The sequence below is a fragment of the Natrix helvetica genome, assembly GCF_964273705.1.
Source record: "Natrix helvetica genome assembly, chromosome: 2".
NCBI classification, from domain to species: Eukaryota; Metazoa; Chordata; class Lepidosauria; order Squamata; family Natricidae; genus Natrix; species Natrix helvetica.
Window position 1 is genome coordinate 271,450,018 of NC_138552.1, and position 22,291 is coordinate 271,472,308.

Below are 22,291 nucleotides of genomic sequence, written 5' to 3' on the forward strand. Positions count from 1 at the left end.
CGACTCACAGGGGTCTCCTAAGACCATCAGAAAACACATTTTTGAAAAAATACGGAAAATATAATTTTATGGCTGGGGGTCACCACATGAGGAACTGCATTAGGAAAGTTGAGACCCATTGAGATAGGGATTGCACAAATTCATATTGCCTATTAACCAAAATGACAACCACCAGCTGAGGATAATGTATATCTCAATACCAGCACCTGAAGAATTAGAAGCTTAATTAGAAAAGTTTTGATATGCTAACTTATTTAGATCACACCTCAGATAAACCACATGCATCAAGGTTTGTGTAGTTTTCGGCCAATTCCAGCAAAACTCTGATTTACTCAACTATGATTCAGTGTACTATCGCTACATTCAGGCTATGTAGGAACCAGCTGTTAATTCGTGCGTAAGTTTTCTGCTCCATTACCAATGTTCAAAACTATTATCAAGGGCTGTCTTGATAAAAAAAAAACTATTATCAAGAAACTCTATGGCGATCAGAGGGAGCTTTGTTTTAGCCATGTATGTGATTAGCGGCATTTCCGTGATGAATCTAAGAGGAGCTAAGGCGCAGCCAATTCTCCCTTTGCTTCACGCAGCGATCAGAAAGCAAACTTTCTCGCAATGGCTCCGCAGACCGCTTGGAAATATGGAGCAGCTCTCTGCGCGGGCTGGTTGTGGGTCACGCAAAGCCCCGGGCACTCAAAAGTAATCAACGTGCGCAGGACTATCTCGTTCCATTTTCTGCAGCCATAAAGGCCCCGCCCCGTCGCCTCGTCCCACCGGAGCTCGGCGGGCGGCTGGAGTTGAATGAGAACAACCGCGGGACCCGCCTTGCAGCGATCTGTCCAATCCCAAAGCGTCTTTGATGCGCAGGTCGGCTTCTTATTGGCTCGAACTAAATCCTGCCTCCGCCGTCCCTGGTGGAGCGCCTCCCGTCGCGGCGCGGCTGGTTGTCTCTTAGTTGGGCTTCAGGTTGTGAGTAGTGGCGGAGGCTGGCCTGCGCCCCGGTGAGTTCTACATTAGGGGCTGCGGGGTTGTCGTGGCTGGGGGACAGCGGTCTCCCGTCGCCAGGGTGATGGCCATGGACGCGCCGAGGCCTTGTCACGCCGGGTTGGTGGAGCGCGAGGGGCCGGCTTCCCCCGTTTGCCCCTCGCGCTGGGGGGGGGAGTGGGGCGGGCCTGCGTAACTCTGGCGGAAGCGCGTCGTGCTGGTGCTGCGTCACGAACGGCCTCCGCCCCTCCTGCCCTCCTGTTGAGAGGAGTCTCTTCTTCTCTTCCAACGTGTAGGTCGCCTCCTCCGTCGCGGCGATGTCTGAGGGCGAAACCAAGCAAGTATCGGGCAATATCGGCTCCGATCAGAAACCCGAGGCCGCGTCTGCGGGATCCGGCATGACCTCCCTTTCGCCGCCGCTAGCGGCGGCCACCCAAGAGGAGGAGGAAGAGGAAGAAGAAGAGGACGAGTCCGAAGACGAGTCCGAAATCTTAGAGGAATCACCTTGCGGGCGTTGGCAGAAGAGGCGAGAAGAGGTAGGTGACGAAGCCCCTGCGTTCCCACCGTCTCCGGCTGACCCGAAGCTGGCGCCTTTGGGAGGCCTGCACAAAAAGGGGAGCAATCCTGAGGAGGTTGGGGCTGTAGAAAAAGTTCCTTTCCCCCAGAGCTCTGGGTGTCTCCTGGGATCCACGCTGCAGAGGTTTGTAGATAAACAGCTGTCAAGGACTGTGAGAGGGCCACTTGGGTCCTATCGTGTGGAAGTTGAGATTTGACTAGTCCTAAGCGGTTTTTAGGACTTCTTAGACAGAGACAGGAAAAGTAGTAGTTATTTTAATACGGTGGTAGGTTTGGGGTGAAGTGCCTCTGTTTATAATCAAGGTAGTCCAGACAGCATTTCAATCTGATATTTTCTTGTTTAGGAATCTGAGGCTTTTGCCTTTATGTCAACGGTTGTATGTCTAGCCAGCTGTGAATTGTCTGTTTGGATTGCTAGGATTTCTTTTTCCAACCTTATCAATAGAAAATGGGACTTGAACTAAGGAATTTGACTGAAAATTATGTGCTTTACAGCTGTTATAAAGCAACTCTTTTTGCGGAAAGAGAAAAACAGTTTTTAAAGACATCCTACTTGTGTTGCTGTTTTTGTTTCATTGGTCTCCCCAGATGATTTTCAAAGGGACTACCAATACAAAATAAACACTTGAAATTTCAGAATCAAAATAACAGAAACTGATTTTAATGCCAGGATTGTAGATTGTAGTCCCGGAAGCCTCCCCCCTTTTACTGTTGCCAAGAAAACAGCACAAACATGTCCATGAAATCACCAGAAGTTTAGTTTACTTGAAGGGTATTTTAACTGAAGACATGAAGAAAAAGAAAAGCCTTCACTCCTGAAATGATCTCGCCATAGCTCCAAGAATGTGTCTTCTATAGCATGGGGATAACATGTGAGAAAGACCTTTCCTATATGCCTGGCAATTGTTGAATGGTCTTTAAGTAATATATGGCTCCTGATATGATCCCATCTTCAGTTTTCTGCTGTGGATCCAGTCCTTTAGAATCAATGGTTTTTTTCTGTTTCCTTGACTGAAACTTGATTGGGGTGTGTTTTGAGGAAGTGTTCTCTTCCTTGATATTTTAAATATAGGACAATATCTCTTGTTATTAAGGAAGTTATTTATGAGTTAGAAGGTATTTTGGATATTTTAGGTAATTGAACTTTGGAGATTAACAAGATCATAACTTTATATTGAAGATTTTAGAACAGCCTTTTGAATAGAGGCTGTGTCCCTTTTTGTGAAAACTAATGTGTTGTCCTGAACATTATGAAGTCTAGAGTGTTGGGATAATGGGTCATTTGGCTGGGGAAAAAACTAGCCATTATTGCTGATTTTGAGGAGAAATTGACTTAGCTGGGCTAGCATAGATATTTACAATGTTATCATGTTTGTGTATTGAAAGTCTTGATTTAGTCATCCTGATGGTTTATTTTCAATAAGCTGTCCTGAAGATTGAATGCTACTAGTCTCTATTTCAAAAATTTTGCTGTGAGGGACCCTTGGCTAATTCTGGATTGTCTTCTGCTTTTTAATTCAACCCTAAATCCAGTGTAGGATTCATTGGAAAGACTTTCCTTTAAATATGCAAGTACATAAACCTTTAGATATACAAGATAGGTTTCCTTTGCTGAATACAGAAAGACAAGATTCATGCCCTTCTCCTTCTGTGAATATCACTGATACTAAAAGAAAAGAAAACACAATCTGTGCTATGGAGTTCTCTGTCAGAAAATGTAATGATGGTGACTACTGATGAACTAAGTCTGGGCTGGATGGCCTTTTGTTGATCAGGGATTTAACATTCGGAAGAAGCTGAAGACTCGCAAGTGGGTAGGAGCACAATATAACTAGTTTTGGAAGCAGTTTTTCTTTTTATAAATAAATACATATTTGTAAAGTACAGTACTTTTTTCGAAGCAGAAAATTATGCCTTGAAGCAGTCACCCCAGAGGAATCCGAAGGCCAGAAAAAGAGGGCTGTAGATCTATTGCTTCTAAGTTAGGCTATTAATGGCTACTAACCATTATGGATGTATATACCTTTATTATGAATAATATATTTGACAATATCAGTTGAGAACATGAAGGGGGGGACAGCTTTTATATTTTCCTACTTGTGAACTATACATAGACATTGATATACCATAGCAGCTTTATTAAGATTTTCAATTTCTTTTCATCTTAAAAAGGTAAGGCTAATATGTTCTTTAGTAACTTTGGAGGGAGGATCAAGTTAGCTTCCTTTACAGATTCTCTTTGTAGCCTTTGTTTAACACCCTTTATCTCCTCCCCTCTTGTGGTCCATAACTCAGTGTAGTGTTTTGTTCGGTCTGGAGCTTTGGTTGCTTTGTCTTTTGCCTTGTTTTCTTCTTCCTTTCTTAAAATAGATTGGCTAAAGCCTGCTAACCATGCCACCAGCACTTTAGCTGGATGATTTTGTATTGCTGGTTTTCTGTACACATTTTTGACTCAGCACTTCAACATCCTCTGCTGTTTGCAGCTGTTCTCTAGGTCATGCAATTGTTTGATGTTCTCACTTTTCCCCATCCCCCTGTCTTTCAGGAGCAGTGTATACTTTTAAATATCTCTGAGATCATAATGAGGTTGACTCTTGGCTTGGTAATGATGTGTGACTCGCTGGCTTGACCCACAAGATGATTTGGCTATACATCAAGAAAAGGGAGGGGCAACCAAAGAGACATGTGATTCCCTAACATGAGTGATTGTGTAATTTTTGTTATATCATCTTACCTAAGAGTTCAGGAATCACTGGACTAGAATAGTTAGTAGGAAAATGTTTTTTTAATGACTTCTTTTAATTCTGGGAGCTGTACGGAATGTGTTGGTGATATCATTGGAGAGGTCAGCAAACGTTTCATCTCTTGTGCTCCTGCCCCCTTAATACAACACATGCATTCTTACTTGAAATTTAATACATATATTTTAGTACTCTTTTAAAAATGAAAATCATTTCTCTATACTATAATTTTGGTTTTATCCACTGAATTTTGGCAGCTTCAACTTGTGGGGTTAAGACTACAGGCTGCCTTCACTTGGATTTAACCGTTATAAAGTAAACAGGAATTTGAAGAAACAACTGGCACTGGAAGCTTGAACTTAGAAGAGTTGAGAATTATAAGCCTTAAGAATAGGTGCTGCTCTGAGCTTTAGAATTAAAGTCAAGGGAATGCTAAAAATAAGAGTGCTCAGAAACACAATAATGCTAAGAAGACTTCTGTCATAGGCACAGTTCTCCTCCTGCAGCTCTGTGATGGCAGAATTTACTTTCCTTCCGTATTCAGAAAATCTCAAGCATGGGTGATATAAGAGACTCCTCGAGTTGGTAAGAAATGTAGAGGTCTTTATATTGAAGTGAAATGCAGGTGATTTAGAATCAAAGTTAGAAATATTTTAAGGTACAACTATTGTTTACTGAACAAATTACAGTTGACTGGATGTGTACAATATATACTGCGTGGTATAATCAAAATTAGTTCACTAGTTCACAGAGCATCTTAATCTTGAGTTATAATCTCTCTTTATTTTAAAGTATTATATGAGCCCAATAATTGAATTCAAATATGGTGATAGTTACCAGTTTACAGATTCAAAGGGGGATTGGACAAATTCATGACTGATCAAGCTATAATCAATAATTTATGGATCTATCTGGTAACCACGATGACACGTGGAAGATGTGGAATCACACGTGTGATGTGGAATGTAAGAGAAGTTGGTAAAGAATGTGAGAAAAAAATCTTTGATACTTTAAGAAAGAGAACACGTAGTTCAGCCACCTGTCTAATAGAGGAATCCCTGACAGATAACCTGACAGATACAGCATGTTAGGTGAATGTGAAGATAGTCTGTTTAATTACTGAACAGCTCTTCATTTTAGGACATTTTCTTGATCTTCAGTTGAAATGTGTTTTCTTGTAATTTAAACCCATTTTAGAAAAAAATCCTGTCTATAGTTGTGTTCAGCCTGATGCAGATAGCAAACTAGAAATAATACAGGTAGACCTTGCCCCTGTCTAGCAACTCTTTGAAGTTATGAGGGTGCTAAAATGTTATATTATGACCAGTCCTTGCATTTATAACCGTCGTAGCATCCCTGGGGTCACATGGTTGACATATGGGAGCTTCACAACCAGTTTCTGACAGTGGCAGCCGTAAAATTGCAGGTTACAGCACGGGTGTCATTCTCACGACATCATGTTGCCGTTATGTGATGTTTCACACTGTTTTATCCCTTCACGGAGCTGGGGTAGGCATGGCCTGTGCCTCAGGCATCAGTTTGACGCCCCTGGGTTATAGTCATGTGATCTTTTGCTTAACGACCAAGAGTGACTCTCTTTAACAGCTATGAATGGGAGGTAACATAAGTTTGTGGTCATGGAATATTTCACTTAGTGACTGTGTAGTTTGTTAATGGAATTCTCCGTTCCAATTGTGAAAACTGGGGACTACCTGAAAAAACAAAATAGGTTTCTGGCAAATACTTTAACATTAATGTGAGGTAATATTTAAAACTGTGAGAATAAATTTGTAGCCAGAATTACAGCGAGTTAAAGTCTCTTTTCCATTTTCTTCCCATATCTCTGCTATGCAGGCTTTTATGTCTTTTCTCACATAAGCCAAAACTCCTTACCTCCAGTTTTCTTCCCATACTTCCTCATAAGCTATAAGAGTGTGGTTCTTTCCACTTTGTTATATGAAAGTGAGAGTTTGATATATTAAAAGAAATGTAGCAGTAAGTCGAATGTGGTGGAATTGGGTTTTAATGAAGCTATATGGTGAAACAAGAAATAGGACCAAGAATAAATGGATATTGAATGAACGTGATGAGTGACCAGTATGAAAAGACATTGAAAGGAGGATGACGGGGGATCAGATTGCACAAAATATGAAAAATGAGTGAATGGATTCAGAGGACGAGAAAGTTCAATCGATATGTTGGGCAGTGTTGATGGGATTCTGAAAAAGGAAGAAATGGACAGGTGAAATAATACAAACACTACGCTATGATGTGGAGTATGGGCATGGTGGAAGCAAGGATGGTTTGCATAGATTTAAAATTATGGAAAAATACCGTATAAATTGTGTTAGTTTAAATTCTAGCTATGCTGACTTTTGTGTTTTCCCATCTTTTTTTAAAATTTCTTTGGCATACTATATATTTCATTCTGATCCTGAAAGAAAATAGTGTGATGTATATATCTGTAGTGGGTAACTATCCTTCCATCTTTAGTGTTTCTAGATCTCCCATCTTCCTCAAGGAGGGACACAAATTCTAGTTGCGGAGGAGCAACAGAGGAGGACATTTATTACGTCCTACTTTTTATTTTACCAAATTCACCTGTTCGTTTGTTTTGTGAGATTCGTCTACATAGCCTTTGGTCAGATCCAGCAGGATTCATCTTCAAATAGCAATAAGTTGCAGTTACAGCAACCTTTTTAGTCTGCCTGAAATTTGGCTTTTATTTTTGTCCATTTCCATCTAGGTTAATCAACGCAATGTTCCTGGAATTGATAGTGCCTATTTGGCAATGGATACAGAAGAAGGTGTGGAGGTGGTTTGGAATGAAGTCCAGTTCTCTGAACGCAAGAATTTTAAGCTTCAAGAGGTTGGTGAAACTGGAATGAAGATTTGTGAAAAGGCAGACAAGATATCTGTTGTATGAGGACTCAAATTTTTGTGTGACTATGAATAAGTTTCTTGGAATCAAGCAGACGAGAATGAAGGAGTTGTAGGATTGTTTTCTATTGTTTAGTCTGCTTGCTTGACTTAAATTTAACCAATGCCTCCATTACCCTCCATCTTGCAGCCTTGGGTGTAAGTGTAGATGAAGAGCTGTATGTGAAGTAGATGAGCTCAGTTTCAGGCTGTGTTGAAACTCTACTAATGGCATTTTCCTTTTCTTGAGTTGTTTACACTGCTTTGCTTTGCTGCTGCTGCAGGAAAAGGTCAAAGCTGTCTTTGACAACCTGATCCAGTTGGAGCACCTGAACATTGTGAAATTCCATAAATACTGGGCAGATGTGAAAGAAAATAAAGCCAGGGTAAGTAGAATTTTGTGTGATTGTCATTTATCTTAGTGTGGAAAAATATGAAGCACCAGCAGTTAATAACTTCCACCTTATTACTAGGTTATCTTCATTACGGAATACATGTCCTCTGGTAGCCTGAAGCAATTTTTGAAGAAAACGAAGAAAAACCACAAGACCATGAATGAAAAGGTAACTTCTTCCCAACTTCATACTCTCTTCCCAACTCCTTAAATTTGTGTTTGTGCTATTTGTGTGTGTGTGTGTCTGTAGCCCTTGGCCAAGGTACTACTTTCCTTTCTGCCAAAGACCGTGAGAAAAAAAAGGCTATCTATCTATTTAGTAAGCCTGATTCCTGTCTGAGAGTCCTAAGCTAATCCATCCAATTCTGGAGCAAAGTAAAAGGAAACCAGCGGTGATTTGCAAATCAAGAGTGCCCAGAAGTAAGGAGAATAGAAATGGCACTGTAGAGACACCAAATGATGGCTTAGTTTTGCAGGAGATGCTGAAAGCTTTTTGGTGATATTCCATTTGCATTGCAGGCCTGGAAGCGTTGGTGCACCCAAATCCTTTCTGCTCTCAGGTATGTATGTGCCTTTACATATTTGAAAGGGAGGATGGTCTTAGGCACAATGTTGGTGTACAAATAATTCCACTTTTTCAGAAGCTCGGTGGAATATATATATATATATATATATATATATATATATATATATATATATATATATATATATATATATATATATATATATATATATGTGTGTGTGTGTGTGTATATATATATACAATCTCAACCTTACACGGGAAAAGACCCGAATACAACAAAACCAGCATATATATATGCTGGTTTTGTTGTATTCGGGTCTTTTCCCGTGTAAAGTTGAGATTGTCTTTGCAACGTTTCGGCAGGATCGCACCTGCCATCTTCAAGCGTAGGCTCAAAATGTGAAAACATATATATATATATATATATATATATATATATATATATATATATATATATATATATATATATATATATATATATATATATATATATATATATATATATATATATATATATATATAATTGTATAAGAAAGGTCTTTGAAAAAAGTAAAGGGAAGAATTTTGCGTCTTCTATTGCTTACTTTGATTTTTAGAGCCTTTGGAGTATGATATGGTTTCAGCAGCACAGTAAAGTTTTCCTTAGAAAGCTAAAAAAAAAAAAAAAAGACTTGGATTCCAAACAGAAACTACCAACACAACTTTACATTCTTTGGACACCAGAAATAATAGAAATGAGGATGAGTTTTCTGTTACTAAAAATACATTTTCCTTCTCCCTGCAAACTGATTTTGCAAACGATGCATTTGTATACCTGGTAGCTGTGATTCACTCTCTATTGTGTTGCTATTCCAGTTACCTTCACTCCTGTGATCCTCCCATCATTCATGGAAACTTGACTTGTGATACCATCTTCATCCAGCACAACGGACTTATTAAGATTGGATCAGGTGAGGCTGTTGTGAAATTAGTTTGTGATTTAATGTATACTAAAATTCCATTCTTGGCTTGCTTTGTTCCCTGATATTGGTTCAAGCTTTATATTAGTCCAAGGAAACCTCTAGGACTTGGAGCATATATTATGTCTGTATAGCAGGACACTGTTGCAACTGGTGCCTCTACCTTACATCTGTTGTTGTTGACCTCTGGAAACTTCCTGGACCTTTTGCCACTTGCAGGCTGCTCTGTCCTCTTTTTGTAGTGTCTCTGTTTACTCCTTTGCAGGCAGAAAACTCTGCTGTCAACTCATTTTTATCTCCGTCATTCAAACATTTGGAACCTTGGGGATGCTGCTTGTTCTTGGCTGCTTCCAAGCCAGTTTTGCAGTTGAACACACTGATTCATCAGAATTGTAGGGGAAGGCAGGATGGGCAGAGCTCTTTGTTTCGCTTCCTGGGCTGTCAGTTTCTTGTGGCCAGTCTTAGTTAGTGAGCTGTTAGTAAACAAGCAAAGTATCGCTATTGGCTGCTCCATTTTTCACAAATATATGCTTAGCAATTCATCTCATTTTTTTTCCTGCTGCTTATGTCCTATTCAATGAATTATGCCGGTTTAATTCATGAAAATTCTCAAGATTACTTTTGAAGCTTATGGGACAGTATTAATCATGATTTAACCATGGTTATGTTAATGCTACAAATAAATTGATATAAACATAGTTTCTGGCTAGCCAATTATGGGGAAAAACAAAACTCATACAAACATAATAGTTATGTTGGCTTCAGAAACCCATAATTCTGGTTCCCCAATAGCCAACTTAGATGCCAGGGGGAAGTCCATAAGCTGGATAATATGAGCATATGCTTCTCATATTACTTTATTTATTACATTTGTATATCCTACCACATTGAACTCTCAGAAGTTAGTGATTAATATACATCATGTTCTTTATGTAACTATGTTGCCCCAGAGTCCAAAATAACACAATGCTGTCATATTTAGTAACTGTAAAAAGTTCCTCAAACATTTATCTGATTACCTTTAATGCCATAAGAATAGCATCTTTTCACATTTCAATTTCCAAGTATTTGGAGGTGGGCATTATGAGTATATTGGAATCAAATTCCTCATAATATAAAGTATTAATAGTAATATTTAGGATGTGAGTGTCTTTGGGTTTAATGCAGAATGGATCAAGTAAATAAAACTACTCTGAGAACCTTTCAAAGCTTGCAAAATCCAAGTAAAAAGGAAACACACACGCATACCACACATACACTCCATGAATCTAGCATCAGTAGTAAAGTGAAGATAGTTCTTGAAGTAGGTTATTGTATTAACTGATCTTAGTGTCAGTCTTACTTACATGAGATATTCTTCATGAAAGAAGTGGAAATTGGAACAACTCAAGCCTCCAAATAACAAAAGCGTAGTTCCAAGAGATGTGTAATGAAACAATTCTTAAAAAAAAAAAAAAGATTTCTAATTCTGAAATTAATCTTACTCCGGATAAAATTAATCAAGAGAAAGACCTTGTGTTTCTGTGCCTTTTGAGGTAGAGGAAGAATCTTTACTGGACTAAAAAGTTGCTGATTCTGCAGTTGGGTTCACAGACATCTATCACTGCACCTGAAGAACATTTTTGTAGTAATTATCTTCTATTAGGATTACTACCTAATTAAACCCAAGAAATAAACCTAAAACAAGCCTAGCTCAACACTGGTTGAATAGAAGGTCATGTTTACTGGCCATCTCTTACAAAAGAACAAAACTAGAACACTCGCCACTATGTGTGTAGTTTGTATTGTGTCTTGATGGACAGTTCTGTTGGTCTGAGGAAAGGGTGCACGGATTAGAATCTGCATGTTCTGAACAGGTAATTCACATGAGTTGAGAATAAGCAGACTGAGCAGAGTTTGCTTTGCAGTGACTAATGGCAGCTTAAATAAATTTACACGCAGCAATCTTAAGTAGCTTTGTGATCGCTGTGCTTCCAGGACTGCTTTTCCCTGGGAATAAGGAATAATTCTGTGTGTTTGTCCCAGAACACTTGGGTGAAGTTAGAATTCTTCAAATAGCTATTTGAAATAAACACCTGCTTTTTCGTTTCTTTCCTCAGCATCCTAGTAACAATTATTAAAAATACTATAATGATGAAAAATTGATCACAACTGGTAATGATATATGCCATTGAAATATAATTAAAATATTTTGAAAGGAAATTTAATGCACCCACCTTTTGCCTATTTGATGCAATGTTGAGAAGGAAAGCAAGCAGAAATATGTCGAATTCAGAAGCGAGGAAGACTTCCTGCAAGAACTCCCATTGAAGAATAGGGAGGAGAAGGAAGCTAGGGTGCTGAATGGCAGGAAAGGTAACCCATCCTGCATGGAACCGTCTCAGGAGTTATCTAAAGGATCACACTTAGCTTCCCTAACTGCTTTATAGAAGCATAAGAGTGCAAGTGGGTGAATGAGGATCTAATTCTAACTTTGTCCTAATTTATTAAGAAATACTGTCCCATTCTTTCTCTCCCCCTTAAAACAAATTTTGTTTCTTTGAGGTCTTCCCATTCTTCCACTCTTCATTCTGCTTTTTCTTCCTCTTCCCCATTCTATTACCATAGTTAAGGCAAATGCATCCCAGTAGGTTTCCAAACTCAGCAACACCAGAGGCTACCCTTGAGGAGTCCAGAGGCAGTGGTACAGAGGTGAGGTTGGAGAAATTGAATGACTAACTCAGAGGACAAGCTCTCAATGAGGTGTAGTCCAAAAAGGAAGGAGAAGGAAAACGGTTGGAATGTAACTTAGAAAATCTCTGATAGGGATTTACCAGGTAGAGTAGGAATTCATTGAATATATTCTTTCCTTGGGAATAGTTGGAAGAATACTAAAATATTTTAAAATCCACCTTTATTTTTGAAAATTGAAGGAATTGGAGATAGACGAACAGCATTTTTCTTCTAACCAATCACCCAGAGGTATTATATCCCAAGTGAATGAAATGCAAGAAAGGCTTTCTATTTTCAGGCAGATCCTCCATCTGAACCTTTTCTCTTCTCCTCCTTCAAGGAAAGGCACTTGGCCAGTGACCTAGGGCGTGTCAAATGTTTCAACTTTCAGTTTCCAAACATTAGGGCTGCTCAAAAATTGTGGCATGCCTTGGGGATGGTAAAGATATTTTGGCTAATTTAATATAATTTAGATGTGCTTGGTAAGTAACTACACAAATATCAAAACTTTTAACATTTTGTTTGTTTCATTGGGCCATCCAACAGCAAGTCAAGAGAAAGAATGGTTAGTGGTAGAGGGTGGAAAGATGGCTGTGGACTAAGGATTCTGAGAAGTAGAAGATAATTTGCAGGCGGTGGATGGCCAAATGTAGGTGGTATATTTGGCTCCCGTCTCACGTCATATGGAGACTGTGTACCCAGAACAGCTGAGCACTGACCTCCTTTGTGGATTTTTATAGAGATTTCGGGATTAAAAAAAAAAACCCTTCACTCTGTCCTCATGAGACAAACACAGTCTGTCCCATTGCTACTGGAGGTACAGTGGCTTAGCTGAAAGGCTGGCTCTTCCATCAATTCTTGAGTTTTATTTCCTGCTGATGGGCTGCCTCTCTCTTTTTCTTTCTCTTTTGCCAACAGTCTTTCATAGGATTTTTGCTAATGGTGAGCAAATCTCTCTGCTCTGTGATGTGACTGTGACTTTCTAAACTAATAATAATAATATATATATACACATAAATGGCATCATCTATATATATATATATATGTATTATATACAAAAGCTCCTTTTTCCCTTCAGTGTCCCTTGCTTATGACTCTAGTATAGTTGCGCCTGCCCTTGGCTCTTGGTTGGAGAGGAGTCCTGCCCTTCTCTCTCATTTCTGGTCTGTGTTTTCTCTGTCCTGCTGCATGCTTCCTCCTGCATGTGAACTGCTCTTGTCTGAGGAGCGGCTGCTACCTCCTTCCCTTGCGGCCATGATTGGGATTTTGCTTGCTGCTTGCTTGTGGCCTGAGCTGTGGCCAACTGTTTATAGGGACAATGGGCGAGGCTTATAAGAGTGCTAAAATGTTGTCCAGGTTAGGGACATACGTTGAATTCCTTTTGGGGTTTCTAGTTGAATCAGAAAATTAGGCTCTGCTTTGGAACTGTTCAATTCCCTTCAGCTATAGAAGGATCCCTTGGGTGTTCGCTTGCCTTCCCTATCCCAGTGCTAGGTATAACAGGTAAGCCAGCCTTTCTGTTTATGGCAGAGTAGAGTGGTTGAAACTGAACAATCAGACAGGTTGCCAGGAAAGAGCTGGCAATGAAGATGAACATCCGGTGAAACTTTAGCCAAGTCTGGCAAACAAAAGCCTTGGGGACTGATTAAAAGAAAGGAAAAGCTTGGATGGAAGAGAGATGCTGATGATGAGACTGTGGCTTTGAGTTTCCAGCTGAGAGGAAACCTTGGGATAATTGTATGTCCAACAATAACGAGGACTGAAAAGAACCTTGTACCAAGTCCATGTGGTCTAGGAAGATTGCAAAAAACAGATGCCATACACTGCTGAGAGGAGAGTGAGGCAGCATGAAAAGGAAGCACTATTTTTTTGCTTAAGCTGTGCCTATGATAGGACAAAGATGGAATCCCTTTCATTTCATTATCTGGATTTACATATCATGCTCAGCGATAATATAGTTAATTTTAGACTTCCTGAATCCAGTTGTAGCTTAATCCTTAATCAGTAGCAAAATGAGATATGGTGAACCTAGCCTACATTTATTAAAATAAGTAACGTGTTTCCCCGAAAATACGACAGGGTCTTATTTTCTTTTTACCTACAAAATATGGTTTGGGCTTTATTATGGGGGGAGGGTTTATTGTTTTGGGGTTGCCGGGCGGCAGCTCTCTTGCGAGCGGGCTCCCAAAGAGCCGGGCACAACCTCATGGGTGAATGGCTGTGTTGCGCTGTTGCAGCAGCGCAACACAACAGCCATTAAGCAACCACGCTCACGAGCAGCCACCCGGCAAACCCCCTTTGCAGCCGGGCACAATGCCATTCACTGACCTAGGGGTATTGCCAAGCCGCGTGAGCGCCTGTTCACCGCTGCCCGGCTCCCGCAGCTTGGCGCCTTCCAAATGCCAGTGAATGGCGCTCTGCACGGCTGGAGAGGGGGGTTGCACAAGTGGTTGCACAAGGGTTGCGCAAGTGGCTGTTCCACTCTCGCTCACCCACCTCCCAGCCTCATGATGCCCTGGTCCAGCTCTCATTGCGGAGCCAGGGCACCTCCGCCGCTGCCGCCATCCCAGCCTGGCTTTTTTTGCGGCTTCCAACCTGAGTCTTTCGGCGGTGGCCGCTCTGGGCTCACGCTCTATGGTTGTGGGCCAGCTGCCTGCAGAGCGAACAACCATAGAGCGTGAGCCCAGAGCGGCCACCGCCGAAAGACTCGGGTTGGAAGCCACAAAAAAAGCCAGGCTGGGATGGCGGCAGCGGCGGAGGTGCCCTGGCTCCGCAATGAGAGCTGGACCAGGGCATCATGAGGCTGGGAGGTGGGTGAGCGAGAGTGGAACAGCCACTTGCGCAACCCCCCTCTCCAGTCGTGCAGAGCGCCATTTACTGGCATTTGGAAGACGCCAAGCCGCGGGAGCCAGGCGACGGCAAACAGGCACTCATGTGGCTTGGCGATACCCCAAGGTCAGTGAATGGCGCTGTGCCCAGCTGCAAAGAGGGTTTGCCGGGTGGTTGCTAGTGAGCGTGGTCGCTTCATGGCTGTTATGTTGTGCTGCTGCGACAGCGCAACACAGCCATTCGCCCATGAGGCTGTGCCCGGCTCTTTGGGATCCCGCTCGCAAGAGAGCAGCTGCCCGCCAACCCCCCTCTTCAGCTGCACACAGCGCTGCTCACTAACCTAGCGGTATCCCGAAGGTGCCAAGCAATGCGATTACCTTTGCCTCCCCCCATGTTTCCGCGGCTTGGCATCTTCGGGATACGGCTAGGTTGGTGAGCGGCGCTCTGCCTGGGGGGTTGTCCAGGGGGCTTATATGCAGGGGGGGGCTTATATTTTTGCCCACCAGAAAAATGTGGCATGGCTGTATTATGTTGTATTTTCGGGGAAACCCGGTAGTATATTTATAATACACTATGCTTTTAAGTTTTTATTAAATAAATGTATACAATTCAACACACAGTGACTTTGAGCAGCTTACAACATTAAAAACCCAGAATCATTTATTAGTCTCTAAGCAGTGTTAAGAGATAGAGTTACTAGTGAGTTCATCCAGAAGTACAGAGTATGCATTAGTTTTAGTCTGTTGAGAACCAAGTTACATTGTACAGATTTAACTATTGGCATACTGAAAAACACTAGAAAACTGTATGTAAACTTTAGCATTAATGAACAGAAAGATAGTTATGAAAGGAACTAATAATCTTATAGAAAGAAATTGAAACATGAGTATAACAAATTAAAGAACTATAATAGTATTAATAAAAATTAGTACATGAAAGTTTATACCAAAATAACTGTAATGCCCTACAGTACTACTTGTTTAACAAGTAGAATCCACTGGAGTTGGACAGCTAATAAATTTAAATTATTAGCAAGAAATTAATATAATAAATAACAATAATGGTAATAATATGGGAAAATGAGTTATTTTCATTGTTATATCTATCTCTATTTTGGTAAGCAATATAGTACATACATAGAATGAAAATTTCTAACAGTGATCACTGGTAGGAGCTACAGCTACAGTTTCTCATTCTGAAAAAGGTTTTATTTCATGAGAACCTAAAAAGGGTTGCCTGGTAAAAAGCTTTTTCAACTTGTTTTCAGGCACTTACCAGATTTTTTGTTGATACAGAAAGTATATGGATGTAAGGAAAGCAACGTATTGCAGGAAAATTTCAGACAGGAGCAAATACCTGGAAATACTTCATTAGAGAGTAGACTTTGACATTAAGCTAAAGCTAACATATTTTTAATTTGTTTGACTGCAGTAGTGGTGCTACTAGATCAATTTTATTCTGGGCTGTGGTTTAAGGTATACAGGCTCAGTCTGGTCCTGCCAGCATTTTTGTCTGTTCGGTGGAAATAGTTGTGTTGGGGTCCTTCGTGCTCTCTGAACTTGGAATATCAACAGGCACATAGAGATAAACAACATCTACATACCATTCAAAAGAAACGATCAAAAAGCGAAAAAGGAAATAAAGCAACCCAAAACATCTCACCAACAATCAACACCCAGATGAATAGAGATAATACCAGGATAACACCAATAATGAAGAAACTACCAACTTGGACAAAAACACTAACAGTAAACAATAACCTAATCAAGGAACCACCAAAACACTCCTACTAACACTGACAGAGGAAGCCACTACTATATAAAATGGGAGCATACTTCACTCCCTTGTAGTTCTGATGATGTTACCTAGTTTGGTAATTAAATGTCTGCAAGGAAACCACAAGCTCAGAGCACCAAGGACTCCACAGTTCAACTCTGAGCTACAAATATTCTCTTCCATCAGAAGTCGTTGACCTTTCTCATTAGTCTTAAGCACCCTCTGCTGCTTGACTTCCACATGCTGGTTTTCTGTCATTCAATAGGGTCTAACAGCTGTTGAAAACTGGCGTTTTCAATCTGTTCCTCTTATCAAAAGTTGAGGCATGAGCTAAAATCTCTTAACACTGCTTAAATAGAATAAATTAGTTTGCACCGTCCTTCAGACTAAGGCTGGATTTGTACAATACATGTATCTTAGTTAATAAATTAATCCATTTCCTGGATCTATGTAATATAAATAACAGTAAACTAAATACACAGACTAACTAACTGCAGAATATCTAAGCCACACATACAAAAGCAAAAAAAAAAAAAGTCATGCTTTGCACATTGTGTAAAGGCACCCACTAGTTCTTTAACTGAGCTAATTAATATTGGAAGAACATAGCAGACAAGCGGTTCTCTATGGATAATACGCTGGCTTAGGTTTCTTTTTTTTTTTTATGTCAGTCGAAGTTATACCCTGTCCGCAATGGATCTTTTATTGGTTTCCAAATTTTCTCAGGATGATTTTTGTATCTTGGCTAAAATGAGGCTTGTTGTGCCAGGAGCTTCTTAAGAATTGGTGGTAGTCATTCACTGACCGCTTTGTTTATCTTTATTTACTGGTCAATTTAGGGACTTTTAATAAGCAAGTTAAATATATTTTAAAAGAAATTATAAATGTTCAGGTGCTGCCAGAAGCATTGCTTTGTTTGCGGTATCAACTGAGAAAGTTGTGAAAAAAATAGGGGGTAAGTGTTGTTGAACAATTGGGCATGTTATTGGGAAGTTGCTTTCTTTGCATAAGACTGCAAGGTGATGGGTAAAGTACCAGCTTTGGGGATTTACTTTGAGCTTTGCCTGCATCTGTGCCTGCCTGGAAAAATAGTGGCTTGGTGCAACTATCAAAAATTTAAAAAAAATGTTAGGGAGAATGGGCTCTTTTACTTTCATCAACGGACAAAAGCTGCTCACCTATTCTAGTAGCGTGTGTGTGTATGTGTGTACACATACGGAATCTAGTTTCTTCTCATGTCCGTTTCTTTAGAAAGATCAGATGATTGCTTTGCCTGGCTTTGAGTTGACGCAGAAAAGACCTGGGGTTTCTGGAAGATAATGTAGGCATCCCTTCCTTTTGCTTCTGAGTTCGCTTATGATGTGGTGCTGCCTGAAAGCTGGGGAGGCCGGACAAGAGCAGTGCTTCTTTGTTTGGGGTTCCTTGCAGAGATGAACTAGATGGAGCTGCCTCAAGTCCCGTATACCAGAAAGGAAAGAGAGGCATGGGCTCTGATCTCCTGCAACTCTCTTCTCTTATAGTTGCCCCGGATACCATCAACAATCATGTGAAGACATGTCGTGAGGAACAGAAGAACCTCCATTTCTTTGCTCCAGAGTATGGCGGTACGAATACAAGGGTATTGGGACCTGTAGTTCTGTATTAACTGCAGAAAAAGTGCTCAGTCTGTTCTCTCTGCCTTAGAGATAGCTTCTGATTATTATTCTTTCTTCCAGAAGTTGCACATGTCACTACAGCAGTGGACATCTACTCCTTTGGAATGTGTGCGTTAGAGGTAAGTGGAGGACAATTAGTATATGAAGCTGTCAGCCCCACCTGTACGTATTAAGACTCTCTGGCAAATTGGACTGTGCTTTATCTTCCTTCTTATGCAGGTAGTTCTTGGTTAACAACCATTTATTCAGTGATTGTTTGAATTTACAGTGGTGCTTAATGGAAAGACTTAGGTCCAGTCCTAGATGTTGTGGCCATCACAGCATCCCCTAGAATTGTGTGGTTTTAATTTGCAATTGCCTTGCAATTTTGACAGCTGCAGCATCCTGTGGTCATGCGATTTCCACTTGCAACCTTCGCTGCCAGCTTCCCATGGGCAAAATCAGGAAACTGGCAGGAGGTCACAAGTGGTGGTCATGTGATGTTGCACCTAACACCTGCGTGTGGGATTTGCTTAATGACTACAGCTAGAGCTGTTGTAAATTGGCACAGTCACACAGCATTGCCTATTAACAACCCCGCTGCTTGTTCCCAATCAGGGTTCCAAGTAACACCCCCAGCAGAATCGAGGAGTTCACATTGTTGTTAATCGGAACTACCTGTACTTCAGTGAATCATTTACCTGAGGTTCCTCCAAATGTTATCTTTTCTTGGGACTTACAGAATGTTTTATCCCTCTTTGTGTTGGCAGTTATTCTCTGTATTTCTGTCAAGGTCATCTTCCTCACTCAACAAAGAAGATGTGGGGATAGTTTATAACAAAAACTATCCCCACATCCCCAAAAACTGAACAAAAGTTCAGGGTTTGGAGAACAGGCCTAGAGAGGGTTCCATTATTTTTTTCCTCTTGTTCTCTTCCAATTAAGACTTGTTTCTAAATTCCTTATATAATTTGAATCCTGATTGTCTGAATCCTCTTGTCTGAAAGAATATATGACTAATACAATTAAATGGTTGAAATGAAAGCAATTTCTTTGTTGATAGTAAAAATCTAGTGGAAAGCTAAAAATAGGGTTGTTGCTTGGTTCACATGTAGGATGATGAGAAAAAAAATTCCATGGTGGCTGATGAAATTTTCTAATAAAAGGTCTAAAGATATCACCCATTGACATCTGTTTCTATGCTGATAGATGGCAGTGCTGGAGATCCAGGGAAATGGCGAATCTTCCTATGTGCCACAAGAAGCTATTAATAATGCAATCCAATTGCTAGAGGATCCATTACAACGGGTAAGACTGTCCTCAGTTCTTTTCCTTGCTTTCCACTTCCATTCTTTTCCCGGCTCTCAGAACTAACGCAAAATTTGGCTTCCTTTTTCCTTTCTAGGAGTTTATTCAGAAGTGCCTGGAGCCACAACCTAGCAAACGGCCCACAGCTCGTGAGCTTCTCTTCCATCAGGCTTTGTTTGAAGTACCCTCTCTGAAACTTTTGGCAGCCCATTGCATTGTGGGCCATCAGCGTGAGTATAGCCAACAGAAGTCTGTGGACGCGTGTTAAGAGCAAAACCCTTCACTAGCGTATAAAAATAATATCTTGTATGAAATGAATGTGTAGCTTAGTAACTAATACTTCATAATATATCCAGAAATACCCCGAAATGAAATTACAAAGCAGAAAAAAATCAAATCTACTAAAAGGAGGCAGCCAAGATGTACAGAGAAGTCCATAATAGCTTCCTTTGTACCTAAGCAAGATTGATCAGCCTGAGAAATGAGTTTTGGATGCTCTCGCATATCTTCTCCTAGTACCTCGGTGTCTAATATTCAGACATTAGCAACCTACTTTCTCAAGATTGAGTTTCCATTATCATGATAGATAAGTGAGGGAGATGTATGGTTCTCAAATATTTATATTTTATTTCTTTTTAAAATTTCTATGGCACATGTACAGCATTCTGGATAGCCATGCTTCTTTTTTCCCCTCTTTCTTCACAAGCATGGTTAGTCTTTTGCTGTATTTCTTAAATCTGCTTTTTTAATCTCGGGTTTTTTAAAACTCTTCAGGGGAAAAATGGAAAGCATGTTTAGGAAATCCACTAGTTATAACAATGGGTTAGTGAAAGAAAACAGTGTAATGTGTAGCTTTTATTTTGTGATAGACATGATCCCTGAGAATGCACTTGAAGAAATGACCAAGAACTTGGACATGAGTGCTGTACTGGCTGAAATCAACCATGCTGACCGCGATGGTGTCCGTATGATGTGAGTTTGAATAGTTGGGAACTGATGGGCGGGGGAGAGCTTTGAGGTGGAGTGTGGAGTTTTGGAATTGAGTTTCTCTGGTTCCATACAATGAACTGAGGTCAGCAGAATATTAGCTGGAATGGGAAGCAATTGACAGTTGGCTTATTAAAGGGTGACTGTACTTTATGTTGTAAAAGCTAAATTGGTGCTCTGCCTTGTCCTAGATTCTCACAGTCCCCAGCGCTGGAACTAGACAAATTCTTGGAAGATGTGAGGTATGTTCCTTTCTCCTGTAATGACTCTCAGTGGGATTCTGTTACTGAAGCTACCTAGTGTCCTGATCAAACCCACCTGGCCTCTTTGTTGTCAGTTCACTGAATTAGCAGGCAATATGTAGAGTTGAGTTATACTGTTTGTGGTTCCACAGAAATGGAATTTATCCACTTACTGCCTTTGGCCTGCCCCGACCTCAGCAGCCACAGCAGGAGGTGGTGACATCTCCCATTGCCCCCCCATCAGTAAAGACTCCAACACCAGAGCCAGCAGAAGTGGAGACTCGCAAAGTGAGTGGCTGGTCCCTAATCCGCACCTTCTTGGCCGATAATAGCAAAGCCTCACCTTATCACCCTCCTTTGTCATTTCCAGGTGCTTTTGATGCAGTGCAACATTGAATCAGTGGAGGAGGGTGTGAAGCATCATGTATGTATCTGTCTCAAGCTGGGTGACTTATACCAGTCTAGGGCTTCTGTTTGCCTGTAATGGCCTATTCCCTTTGGGGGCAGAATTCTACCTTGTGTTGAAGGTGAAAATGCAATTTCCTTTTTTCTTCTATGCCCCACCTTTCATTCAGTTGACTCTGCTGCTGAAACTGGAAGACAAATTGAATCGGCACTTGAGCTGTGACCTTCTGCCCAGTAAGTCTGTGTTCTTCTCTTCTCTTCTTTCCTTTTTCATCTTAGAGAACATACCCATTCTCTCATTTTCCTTCCTTAGGTGACAATATTCAGGAACTGGCAACTGAATTGGTTCAGTTAGGATTCATCAGTGAGGTAAGTTTCAGTCCTGTTCACCAAAAGACTTATTTTCTTCTTTTTCAACGGAACTTCATTGTAGCCAGTAAGAGTATAGGGACAGGTTTTCTTACAGTGTTTTTCCTCATTCTTTGGTAGGCTGATCAAAGCCGGCTTAGCTGTTTACTTGAAGAGGCATTCAACAAGTTCTTCTACTCGCGGAATGGAGCACTGGCAGCTGTCACTGTGTCGTCATAATGGCCATCTTGCTGCTAGCAGGTGTACCTGCTCTGCATCTGTGTAGGGTACTACTCTAAGCCGCTGCCACCACCGTTGCCAGCTTGGATGTGCCTCCCGCATGTGTTATAGCCAGGTCCTGCAGACAATCGCTGCCAGTCTTAAAGGCGGGGGGGGGGCAAGGTGGGGGGGAGGGCTGTGTGCCTTGTCAGTATTATTTTCCCTGTGGCCAATGGCCTTTCTTCCCTCTCCCTCTTTTTGGGCTCACGTGCATGGAGTTTTCTTTTGCTTGAATTGTACAGAGTTTTTTTTTTGCACAGCACAGATGTCTGTCTTGTTATTTAAAAGGGTGGGGGGGATAGAGGTTAAGTTCTACCCCACCCCATACTGGCCCTCCACATTACACATGCACTCTCTAGCCCCACAGTCATTGCCTTATCCCCTCCAGATGGACTCTCTCCTCTCCACAGTTGCTACATGCACCAGCCTTGCTTCCAGTATCCTTGGCTGCATCTATTGTGTGGTGTGAGGGTTCCCTCTGGTCAATAGAGGAAGTAGATAGGAAGTTCCAGTTCAGATAGCAGGTGGCAATGTTAAACCATCTTTTCCTTTAGGATATTATCTAATGCCTGCAGGCTTGGAGCCAGTTTATCAGAGAAATTCAACCCTTCCTGTGCTGGTGCTGTTCCAAGTGTCATTTCTGTTCCTATTTTTAATAAATTGTTTTGTAAATAA

General features: G+C 40.9%; 1 protein-coding gene across 2 annotated transcripts; it reads left to right on the top strand.

Annotated features, from left to right (window-relative positions):
* The first annotated feature begins 852 nt into the window (after positions 1–852).
* Positions 853–22,291, top strand: NRBP1 (nuclear receptor binding protein 1). Of its 2 annotated transcripts, XM_081943125.1 has the most exons (19): positions 853–1,001; positions 1,281–1,520; positions 7,048–7,170; positions 7,505–7,606; positions 7,694–7,783; positions 8,134–8,174; positions 8,993–9,087; positions 17,306–17,368; positions 17,934–18,017; positions 18,129–18,187; positions 19,257–19,355; positions 19,453–19,585; positions 20,225–20,327; positions 20,534–20,584; positions 20,737–20,872; positions 20,955–21,008; positions 21,160–21,223; positions 21,303–21,358; positions 21,479–22,291. In XM_081943125.1, the coding sequence occupies exons 2-19, from the start codon at positions 1,302–1,304 to the stop codon at positions 21,575–21,577; spliced, it is 1,671 nt and encodes a 556-aa protein (XP_081799251.1). In that variant the 5' UTR covers positions 853–1,001; positions 1,281–1,301; the 3' UTR covers positions 21,578–22,291. The 2 variants fall into 2 exon arrangements, with proteins under 2 accessions (XP_081799251.1, XP_081799250.1); XM_081943124.1 differs by lacking the exon at positions 17,306–17,368.